The sequence below is a fragment of the Humulus lupulus genome, chromosome 2 (genome assembly GCF_963169125.1).
Source record: "Humulus lupulus chromosome 2, drHumLupu1.1, whole genome shotgun sequence".
NCBI lineage: Eukaryota > Viridiplantae > Streptophyta > Magnoliopsida > Rosales > Cannabaceae > Humulus > Humulus lupulus.
In genome coordinates, this window is record NC_084794.1 from 63598911 (window position 1) to 63610293 (window position 11383).

The 11383-nt window shown below is 33.0% G+C and overlaps 1 protein-coding gene across 3 annotated transcripts; it reads right to left on the reverse strand.

Annotated features, from left to right (window-relative positions):
* Window positions 1-5492: 5492 nt before the first annotated feature.
* LOC133817926 (chromatin-remodeling ATPase INO80-like) lies at window positions 5493-9315 on the reverse strand. 3 transcript variants are annotated; one of them, XM_062250578.1, is made up of 3 exons: window positions 9006-9315; window positions 8813-8893; window positions 5493-7650 (listed from the first exon to the last, which is right to left on the reverse strand). In XM_062250578.1, the coding sequence occupies exon 3, from the start codon at window positions 7600-7602 to the stop codon at window positions 5950-5952; it is 1653 nt and encodes a 550-aa protein (XP_062106562.1). In that variant the 5' UTR covers window positions 7603-7650; window positions 8813-8893; window positions 9006-9315; the 3' UTR covers window positions 5493-5949. The 3 variants fall into 3 exon arrangements, with proteins under 3 accessions (XP_062106562.1, XP_062106560.1, XP_062106561.1); XM_062250576.1 differs by having other exon boundaries at window positions 8813-9315; XM_062250577.1 differs by lacking the exon at window positions 8813-8893 and having other exon boundaries at window positions 9006-9314.
* Between the last annotated feature and the right edge of the window lie 2068 nt (window positions 9316-11383).

Genomic DNA, 11383 nt, shown 5'->3' on the forward strand with positions numbered 1-11383 from the left:
GCTGTAGAAGATGGTGGTTGTCCGACGGCAAGAACGGCAGAACTTCGTTCTTGAAGTGGTGCAGCCGGTTCAGCAGCTCGTCGATAGAATAGACACCAGGCGAGTTCTCAGGCAAACGGGCAGACGCTGGAGTCGTAGGGAACAGGCGACGGCGTAGAGTTAGCAGACGATGGTGAATTTCACCGGCGATGTCGGACATGCAAAGCTGATCAATGCTTAAGATGGCTCGAGAGCGTAAAAATGTCAAATGAGCATCTGCGGAGTATTTATAAAGGCCCCAAATCCTGGCCTCTGAACCAATGGATAGGTGTCTCCCCATCGGACGGTCCAGAATCGTGCAGGGATATTTATGATCCCTCTCAAGTTGGATCCTCGCCATCTCAGATCTAACGGCCTAGGAAGGGCGGACGCCAAAGGTCGCCCCATCCTACGGTCCACCTTAACCCAAGAGTATTAATGGTGGACCCCCGTGCGGATGGGACGCTTCGTGATCTGTGCTGACACGCTAGGCCAGGCCTAGCGACCCTTGAGATGGCTAGGCGACCTTTCAAGATCCGTGCAGCAATCGCCTGGTGACACGTGTACCCTTGCCACGAAGCGGGACTAAGGTAAACGTACCCGGACATTGGTAAACGGTCCGGGCCCAGCATACGGCCAGCATCACTGCCCTCTGTCACGGACCCACGATCCCAAGCAGGAACTGGGAAGGCAACCGTGCGAGCGTCCGGGAGCAATGCAAGCCTCCTCCTGGGGGGCCTAGGCGAAGGCTTGGGGGGTAAATGTTATCCCCATTTCCTGCGTGATCCCGGAACGACCGTCCAGGCCCATGGTCAGGGCATTCAAAATGTGGGCTCGGCCCAAGGCCTCTTGGTACGGGAGTGTCCAAGGGGGCACTGGCCTAGTACAATTCTGGGCCAGACGGGGGTCCGGTATGGTTATCCAGGACAGTCATCCGGGAGACATGCAGACAGCTCGGACCCCCCCCCCCCCCCCCCCCCCGGCGGTATACGTGCCTGGTCCCGGAGCCTGGTAACGGTCCGGGCCTGTGGTAAATGAAGAGGGACAAAGGTAAACGAACCTGGATCACGTCGTCCCCAGTTGGTGGGAAAAGCGTCCAGGACCTTGAATCTGCCCCACTCCGCGTGGATGTTGTCCCTACTTTTCACCTGCGGAAAAGGCCACCTCGGGATTGCACGCCGTTGTTTCAGATCTGCACTGCCAAGTACTCTGGCTGGTCTTGTCCCCTGAATCTGCCTTGTAACACGAAGTGTCCAGACCAAAAGCACCGTTTTGTCGGGCGAAATATAGTTCTTGGGCCACCTTATTGGGGCTTAACTGGTCTGGATTTTATGTATGTTTTATCTTTTATATTGGGCTTCCCCCAGAGAGGCCAAGAATATCCATATCTCTGATGGGCCCGGGCCATACCCGGCCCAAACCCAGTGTTCCCATGAGCCTATAAATACAGGCAATAGAACATTGGAAAAAGGACCTCTGTTCGACTGAGATACAGTTACTTTGTCAAAACATAGAGAGAAACTCTATTGTAAAAGACTTTCCAAGCTCTAATACAACTGACTCGTGGACTAAGGCTAATTAACGCCCCAACCACATAAAAATCCTGTGTTAATCCTCTAAATTCCATATCATTAGTCTTAGCTAAAATTCATTAGTATAGTTTCCAAAAATCTCGGTAAACAACTATTAATTAATACTTAAATATCTAACTTTAAAAAAAAGGTAATAAAAACCAAAATATCTTAACAATTAAAAATATCAATATATGTACACATCAATATTAATACACATAATATTAATTTGATTAAAAATTTATTTAAAACACAATGTAATAATCAATAATTTAAGTTTCAAGGTATTCAATCTCTCTATATATATGAATATATGTGTATGCATACAAAATGTGTATCTAAAATTGTTAGTTTGTGTATATCCTATTAGTATCATTTCTAAGTGTACCAGCATTTTCTTAAGTTTTTTATATCATAATTTATTTAGTTTCATGGCTTGGCTCTCAAAAGAGTAATAATCAATAATTTCAGTATCAAGGTAAAAAAACCTCTCTCTTTCTCTCTCTCTCTCTCTATATATATATATACATGAATATATGTGTATGTATATAAAGTTTTTATAACTAAAATTGTTGGTTTGTGTATATCATATGAGTATCATTTCCAAGTGTACCAACATTTCCTTAAGTATTTTGTGTATCATACACACGTTCATGGCTTTCAATATATACAATGCATATTTCCACACACACATGAATATCAAACTATGTTGACATTGCAATATATCTCAAAAAATATTTTTCAAGTAAGTTTTGTGCACTTGACAAATGTAGAGAGAACTCACCGATTAAGAACTCGCCAATTGTGCAATATGTGTATATTTATTTATGGTTGATTTATAGATTTTGATATTTTTCTTACGTTTTTGGAAGGAGAAGAAATTGAACGTGGATCATGGTGCTATGATATTGTTTACAATATGTACTGAAAAAAGTATATTTGTATCTTCGAATTTAATTAGCTAACCAAATATTGGTATTAATATTGTTTGAATTTTAGTTCTCTATATATCTATTTTCTTATTATAACATAATTATGTTTTTTTATTCAAAAGTTAATAATTTTACAAAATATTATAATTATTATCATCAATTATCAATATTAATAATTGTATTTTTCTCTCATTTGATATTTTCTCAAGCTTGTGACAAAACGATATTACTAATGGTATTGTTTGGATTTGTGATTTGTTTTCACTATAGTTAATAAATGTTTTCTAGATTGTAATTTAGTAGACATTCGAGTAGCAACAAAAGATGGAGAGGTTGATGCACAAAAAATCTTTTTTAGAAACAAGGAACATATTATGAATTAAAAAATATATAATTATGACAATTAATGTTAATATTGTTTGTTACCTTAATTTTTTCACATCTCTTGCTTTTCAAATGTTATTATACATTCTATTAACTTATTAAAATGAGAGAGAAACAAATAATTGATTAATTAGATACTTTTAATACAATTTTATTATTAGAGCATAACTTAAAAAAAATAGAAGAATTACAAAAGGTGTAAATTTCTCACTCACATTATACAAATTATAAAATTAATCAAACAAATATAGAATTACGTTAAATATATATAGTTGAATTATAAAATATATAAATTCAAATTATAATTTTATCAAAAAAATATAAAATTATCTTAAATATATATTTAAACTTATTATAAAAAAAATTATGCGAAGGCAGGTATATTTTCTAATATATTTATATGATGTATCACTCTAAAATTGCTCCAAAGCACCATTTTTATTTTTTTATTTTTTCACATTTTTTTATTTTAATTCAAATTTGATTAGATATTTAATTACGACAAGTTTAATTGAATTATAAATATAAATAACCATTAACTTTTCTCATTTTTTATTTTACTTTTTTAATTTATGGCTATTAATTAATTAAGGAAAAAACTCTATTTATTTTCTCTTTTTTCTCATTTTTATTTTAATAATAATAATAATAATAATAATATATGTCAATTAAAAATATAATAATAATAATAATAATAAATAAGTGAATAAATAAATAAATAATCTATCTATTTATATTTTTAACCTTTTGACAAAACACGAGATCTAAATGTTAATTTTTAACAAAAAAATGATCCAAACAGGATATCAACCTTTTGACAAAACACAAGGTCTACAAGTTAATTTTAAAAAATAAAAAGCCAAACGGGTAATCGGCTAAAATACAAAGTTTAAAATGGTGTGAACCCTTATAGAAAATATAAATTATATAGATAATTATATATATTTATATAATTTACTTTTATAAAGAATTTTTAACACTTTGAATAACTACATGGTCCAAAAGTTAATTTTTAAAAATAAATAGTCAAAACGAGTAATTGGCCAAAATATAGTGTTCAAATAACCGATCTATCTATTTCTATTTTTAACATTTTGACAAAACTTGAGGTCTACAAGTTAATTTTTAAAAATAAAGGTTCCAACAGGTAATCAGCTAAAATACAGGGTTCAAAGTGAACCCTCAAAGAAACCATAAATTATATATAATTTAATTTTTATAAATAATTTTGAACCTTTTGAATAAATACATGATTCAAATGTTAATTTTTAAAAATAAATAGTCAAAACGGGTAATTGTCCAAAATACATTGTTCAAATAATCGATCTATTCATTCATATATTTAACATTTTAACTAAACACTAGATCTAAAAGTTAATTTTTAAAAATAAAGGGTTCAAGCGGGTAATTGGCCAAAATGAGTCTTACACAAAACATAAATTTTCTTATACATAATTTAGACTTTTTATATAAAAAAAAAAATTCACGCAAAGCGTATAATAATGATAAAAAATAAAAGCACACGCATAACACGCTTTTTGAACTTTGTTTTCGATACTTTAATATTTTATAATTTCTCAAAAACCTGCAAGAAATTTGCTATACAATAAACACCATTATAGAAAAAAAAAATTGTAGTCAATACATCTTCACGTGTCCATATAAAGAGCATGTTGTACTAGTATAGTAAAAAATAATCCCTACCTTACAATGTTTCAAAAAATATTTTAATATATATTTTTTAATAATTATAAAAGTTCACACACAAAGCTAAACCGCATTTTTTAATTATTTAAAAGGGTTATCAATTCAGAATCTATACCGGACTCTTTTAATTGGATTGAATATCTAGACCCTATACTAGCTCAAAAGGGTAAGTTTAAATGCCCTATACTACCTCAAAAGGTAAGTTTAAATAACATAATAAATTTGTATATATGTGTAATATATGCAAAATAACTAAGTATAATATTTTAACTCTAGGTGGGGAAAGAAATTTGAAAACAATAACTATTTCAAAAACTAATTAAACTTTATAATCAAAATCAGTCCGATAGAGTAATTATATTGAAGCAAATTTGAGCAAAATTTACTATCTAAACAATGTGTAACTTTGTATTTTTTTCTAGTTATAATAATAAATCTTAATAATATATATTTTACGTTCTTGTATTTGTTTTCATTATTATATTTTGTTAATGTTGAGATTTGCCATCGACAAAATATATTTTCATTAAAATATTTCTCTTAATTATCTTTTTCTTTTTTTTTTCTTCTTTTAATTAATAAGTCATTTGTCCACTTGACTGACAATGGTATAGTCTATGGACTACAAATTCCAACTTTTGATATTCCATGGAGTTGGCTGACTTCTTTTATTTTTATATTTTTAGGAACTTTAGCATAAATATCTTGATTTTTAACTTTAGTCCCTAAAAAAAATCAACTTCTTGAGTTCTGTATCCTTATTGTATATATCTACACAATATTCTAAAAAAAATTAGAATTTTGTCAAATAAAACTAATGAACATTTTTCAAGAACTGAATGAAAAAAGAACAGAAACGAATACAAGCTGAAATAACAAATTAAAAATGATATAAAGTATCACAATATAAAGCCACTGTTATAGTGAATTCCCACTGTATCAAAAGAGAGATATTACTGCAAGACAAATGCAAGCCTTTATCTTCTCTCTTTTCATGAACTACGTACACCAATCAATATAAGAAATTATTTTTTTAACTGTTTTTATTCACAAACAATGATTAATAAATCATAGGAAGTATCAAATTCAGAAGCAAACGCATACCCTTTTGTGTATGAAGCATATGCCAAGATCAGTAAGTACATACACTCACCACTCATATTCAACTCAACTCTACTACATCTCACCAACCCAGCAATCAAGTCAACTGAAGCAATCTACCTTTACATTTTCTCAAAGGCCCAAAAGCTTGTAGAATACTAAAACTTTCCCTTACAAGCTAAAGCTTATTCTTCACTGTTTAAAAAAATTAAAAATAAAAGTTGATATTGTGTATGTTAATTAAAAGAAGGTTTGTTCCAACTTAACTGACTGTTTGAAGAAGGTTTTTTGTCTTGAAGCGAGATCACTGTTTCGAAAGCTCCAACCAAGGCCTTAACTTTGCTCTTTCGGGTTTCAACTAATTTGCTTGCTGTTTCTTCGATAACATTGTTAAACAAACCTTGAGCATCTTTCTTGCCCTGCACATCTTGATGTTTCAAAACAACTTTTTCTGAGCCGGCTTCAGCATTGGCGTCATCAACTTCTTCTCTCTTCTTAAACCTTCTCCTCCGTGCATCTGCAGTAACATTTTGGTTATCCAACACTCTCCCTCTCCTAAACTTGAGCTTCCTCGGGGCATTGTCCTCAGTGTGCATGTCTACCACCTTTCCCCTTCTGAACTTCAATTTTGAACCTTTGTCATCACCTTCTTCGTCACAAACCAACCCTGAGCTTCTGCGAATCTTGTTATTGGTGTCTAGTGTCTCTGAATTTTCCAAGCTCTCTGTTTCACTGTTCTCAGAGAAAGTGTAATCCTCTGATTCACTTATTGTATATTCAGACTCCTGTTGATCTTCTTCTCTTTCTTCATTGTCTTCTTCTTCTTCTTGTTTTTGTTTTACTTCTTCTTCCTCTTCGTGGGGTGAAGGAGATGGAGAAGATAGGCAGCCTGGGAGCGGTGAAGAAGATAGACGATCTGGGAGGGGTGAAGAGTTGGGTGACAATGACAATATATATGGCAATGGTTCAACTTCTGCAGCACAAGTTTCGTTCTGATCTGATTCTAAAGCATTGTTTTCAGTTTCCATCTTGATGACATACAGAGTTTTTTCCGGGACTTCAACATTAATGGATTCTGTAGGCTCAGCTATTCTAACTTTGTTATTACTTTCGATGGGAGAAACATTTTTCTTTAAGCTCCTGTTCCCCTGCTGCTTTCTGTTTAAGCTTGCAACACTGCTTTGAGAGGTTTTAGTGGGCAATGAAACTTTTGGGGATGCTAGTCCTTTCTTTGGAGCCACTGTAACAGAGGTCCCAGTACTCTTGCCAATCCTTGTCTCCCCATTTCTGTTTAATCTTCCCGAGGATTCTGGAGAAGACAGTGGCTTCACTGGTGCAGAATTTGATTTCGGAGAAGTTTGATGCTTACCAGAAAAGCTTTTTCGCTTAGCTTCTGTTGAAGCTTTCTTTGAAGAGATTTCAAGCTTTTCAGTAGAAGCTGACAGTTTCTGCTTCATAGTTTTGGGGATATCATGTGTTCGGGATTTTGAAGAGACTGCAGCTTCATGTTTGACCGACAATGGTTTCTTCTCCTCATCAGTTTTCACAACATTCAGGCTGTCAAGTGATCTCGTCAGTGCCTGCCGGTTACAAATATTGCTATCCCTAGGTGATCGAATTCTGGAACCAGGAGAATTTTTGAGTTTGACCTTGGACGACTTCCTTATCGCTGGAGAATCAGCAGTTTCGATCAAACTTCGACTACCACTAAGTTTTGCAGCAAGTCTTTTTGGTATAGGATACCTTGCCAACTCCTCAGCTTCATGTTTCTTCCCAAATTTACAAAAATCGTGACACGAACCAGTAGAAGCTCTTAGATAATGAGGAACAATTTTTTCTTTCTTCCCTGTTGTTGGGGTCATTTGAAAACCAATGCTCTCCTCAGCCATCAGAAGGGAGCAATATATATGTCAAGCTTACTTTCAGAACAAGAAAACCTGAAACCAACCAAAACTAGTTTATGATGGACCAAAAAAGAATAATAGCTGGCACACTTAACATCCAATCAAATTGAACATCAACACAGTATCATTATTCTCTTTTTGTATGAGGGACATAAAGAATAGAAAAAGAAACTTGTCAAAGCAGCTATGACAATGGAAAGTCAAATGCAAAATTGATGGGAATACAAAAGAAAAAGTTAAGCATATTATTGCTTGAAATCCAAAGGAGGTAAATTTTCCTTTGCCGAATTTTGCAAAAAAGAGAGTTTGAAAACAGTGATGTATAATAAAGAAAAGATTTTCCTGCTTCTGAGGTTTAAATTTGGAGCAAAACTTGGTATTTCATTTAAGAAAATAAAATAACTCAACTTCATCACACATACGAAAAAAATAATAAAAAAAAACCCAACAAAATGATCAATTACTCAAACTAATGTTACAAGTTGAATTTTTGAAGACTAAATATGACAGAATCACACTTCTTGCCAGATAAGAAGGGAATAAGCATTTTGACATTAATAAAGTAAGATTATTATTTTTTTAACGAATTAGAAAGACATAATAAACCAGATGAAATCAATAAAGAAACAGAGAATAAGAAACCGAAATCATCGCCTCAAATCTAAGAAATTGAAGAAAGTTTATTAAATGACACTTTGAGATCAACTAATGTATCGATTAATTCGACATCTCCTAGATATATATTAAACTTAACTGTAACCAAAGATCTCTAATATCATGCATTTTAAGCCCCTGACAGATCAACATATACACTTAAACAAACTAGCGTTTTTCAGATGTTAGATAACTGATCTATAGGCAAGCAAGTCATATCCTTTAATTAATAAAGCAATTATCAAAAGAGAACTGAGAAGAGGTTCCAAGAAGAAAATTTGTTAGATTCATTTCAGAAACAAAAAAAAAAAAATTCAAAGTAGGCATTTTCATGTTGAAATAAGAGAGCTAGGCAGCACAAACAGATTACAACACAAATATCTCAACTTGATGCAAAACCCATGTCAGAAATCAAAATTACAACACCACATTTCATAGCAAGCGTTGTCACAACGCAACCCTTTTGAACAATTAACAATGTCACAACAAAAACTTCAGATACAAAAGAATCAAAAGAGAGAAATGGAAAACTAATACGAACCCAAAAAACCAGAGAAGAAGTTGAGCAAAAAACACCAGCTCGAGAGAAGCTTTTGTTACACACAACACCACAAGAAAATTCCTTCGAACCCATTTGTCAAAAGGGAACAAGGAGCAGAACCCACATCTCAGTTTGGGAAAAAAGTGAAACTTTAATAGAGCTGCTGCCAATGAGATTACGAGAAAGCGCGTACCTTTTTCCTTTTAACGAAGTCTTGTGTGCTAAGCGTGCTTAACCAGAAAGCGAAGATAAAGGAAAGGAAGGAAGGAACAGAAAATATGAATGAGAGACGTTCGAGGAGGAGAAGGAGAAGGAGAAGGAGACGGTGAAAGGGAGAGAGTTGAGTGAGGGGCCACACCTACTTTTTTTCGATATAACAAAAAACGAATGTTATTTTGTTTTGTTGAAAAAGATTTAAGTTTCAGAGAGAGAGATCGTGCAAGCAAGCAATAACAGTTTTGGAGGTTTTTCTGGTCCACAGGGGTTTTCCTTTGGTCTTCTAGAGTTTGGCGTTTGTTTGTTACAATAAGAATCCTTTATAAGAAAAAATCAAGTTTCAACACGTGTGGCCCCCACTCATATCCATTTTTAATAAAAAAATTTAATTATTATTTGTTTATTGTGAGAAAAAGTACAGATTTGTAAGCTAAAAATGGTATAATCATTTTTTTTTAAAAGATAAAGATTGCATTTTTAAATATTGCAATGAAAGAGATAAAGATTACATATTTGAGAAAGAAAAGGTAATTTTTGGGAATGTCGTTTTATTTTTAAATAGTGAAATTTTCAATGGAGGTAAGTAATTTTATTCCAATATTGAAATATTTGGGTATATGTGAAAATATCAATTTTGAAAGTATAAACATTCCCTAAATTTTAAAATTTGAATATTTGTATATCCTTCATCCATCGGAAAACATCATTTATAGAGATTCTTTCTTTTTTCTTTTGTTTTCTAAAATTCCTTTCTTTGATTAGGAAACCATGACTATATGCATTCCTTTCTTTTTTCTTGTCTTAATAAGAAAAAAGAGAATAATTTTTATTAAGGAAAAGTCATTTAAGTCTAAATTTTTTTAGCTTCCTTTTGTTTTTGTTGATCATTATTTTTATTAAAAAAATCTTATCATATTGGAAATAAACAAGGCAATATATATTGTCACATTTTAAACACGTGACAAGGTTCAGACAAGTTTGGTAAATAATTTGGGGTGTATTTATTATTATTATTTTTTTTGGAGAGGATTTTTTGGCGCCCCATTTCAACACTTGTAAAACGAATGGAAGGATACATGGATTTAATTAGGGTTTACCTTAAAAGGATTAATATAAAACTTATTTCAAGGAAGAAATATTTTTCAATTGAGTCTACTATAATAAATTAAAAAGAATGTTTTCTTATATACTTTGGGTAGATTGTATAATCAACTTTGTAATATTTTTTTTACCAATCTCTATACTTTTTATATTTCTTTGTATCACTTTTTCAATGTTTATAGATGAGAATGGGTGTTTTGGCTAAAGAATTTAAATTTATGTATTAACAAAAAATATATTTGAAAATAGTGAAACTTAAATATATATTTTTTAAAATATAAGGTTTGTTATGATCTTTTAATCAATAGCCGTTGCTATTTTTAGCCACTATCATTGAAAAAGATGCTCCACACGAAATTAGAATGTCAACTACAATTGTTGATGCAAATTATTCCTAACTGCAATTCCAAAGGGGTTGACTGCCTTAGCTAAATACCAAAGTGTAGAATTGTTTTTTTTTTTTTTTTTGAGAAAAATGCCTCGTTAAAACCTCAAGAGTAAACCCAATGGGATAAACCTCGAGAGGAAAAAGAGTGCCTATAAAATATATTGATAAAGTAATGTCATCCTGAATTACAACATTGATACACTCGGGGTATCCAGACCACCAAACAAAATCATTAGAAAGAGATAAAGCAAACTTAGCCAAAGAGTAAGCAACGCTATTGGCCATCCTAGGACAAAAAGTAAAGGAGATACTATAAAAGGAATTACAATAAGCAAGAATATCCCTAATAATATATCATAGATAAGAATGCTCGATCTTGTGACTGTTAATAGCACGGACCACATTGGCACAATCAAATTCAATGACCACCGTATGATACCCAAGTCTTGAGCACAACAAAATACTGTGATAAACCGCCAAGGCTTCAGCAATAGTAGGGTCCAATAAATGATCCCATGACCATGTACTAGAGGCAAGGACCATGCCATGAAAGTCACGGAAAACCGCCCCAGCACCAGCCTTCTTCGCAGCATGGTCAAGACCAGCATCACAATTAATTTTGACAACACCCTCCACTGGTTTCTCCCATCGATGCACTTTCGGAGCTTCCCTCAAGGACTCACTGGCGGGGAGAGAACCACCATTGGCATTCAAGTGACGATCTAGAAAAGCCAAGCTCCATTCAATAACCATCTGATCAAGAAGAGTAGTCTTCTCATTAACAAAAATATTACGGCAATACCAAATACGCCATAATATATCTTTTTCTTTATTTCTTTATTTCTTTATGTCTCTTAAATCTTTAT

What these genes read in the sequence shown, in the direction of transcription:
- LOC133817926 (XM_062250578.1), bottom strand. Translation starts at nt 7,602, where the DNA reads ATGGCTGAGGAGAGCATTGGTTTTCAAATGACCCCAACAACAGGGAAG.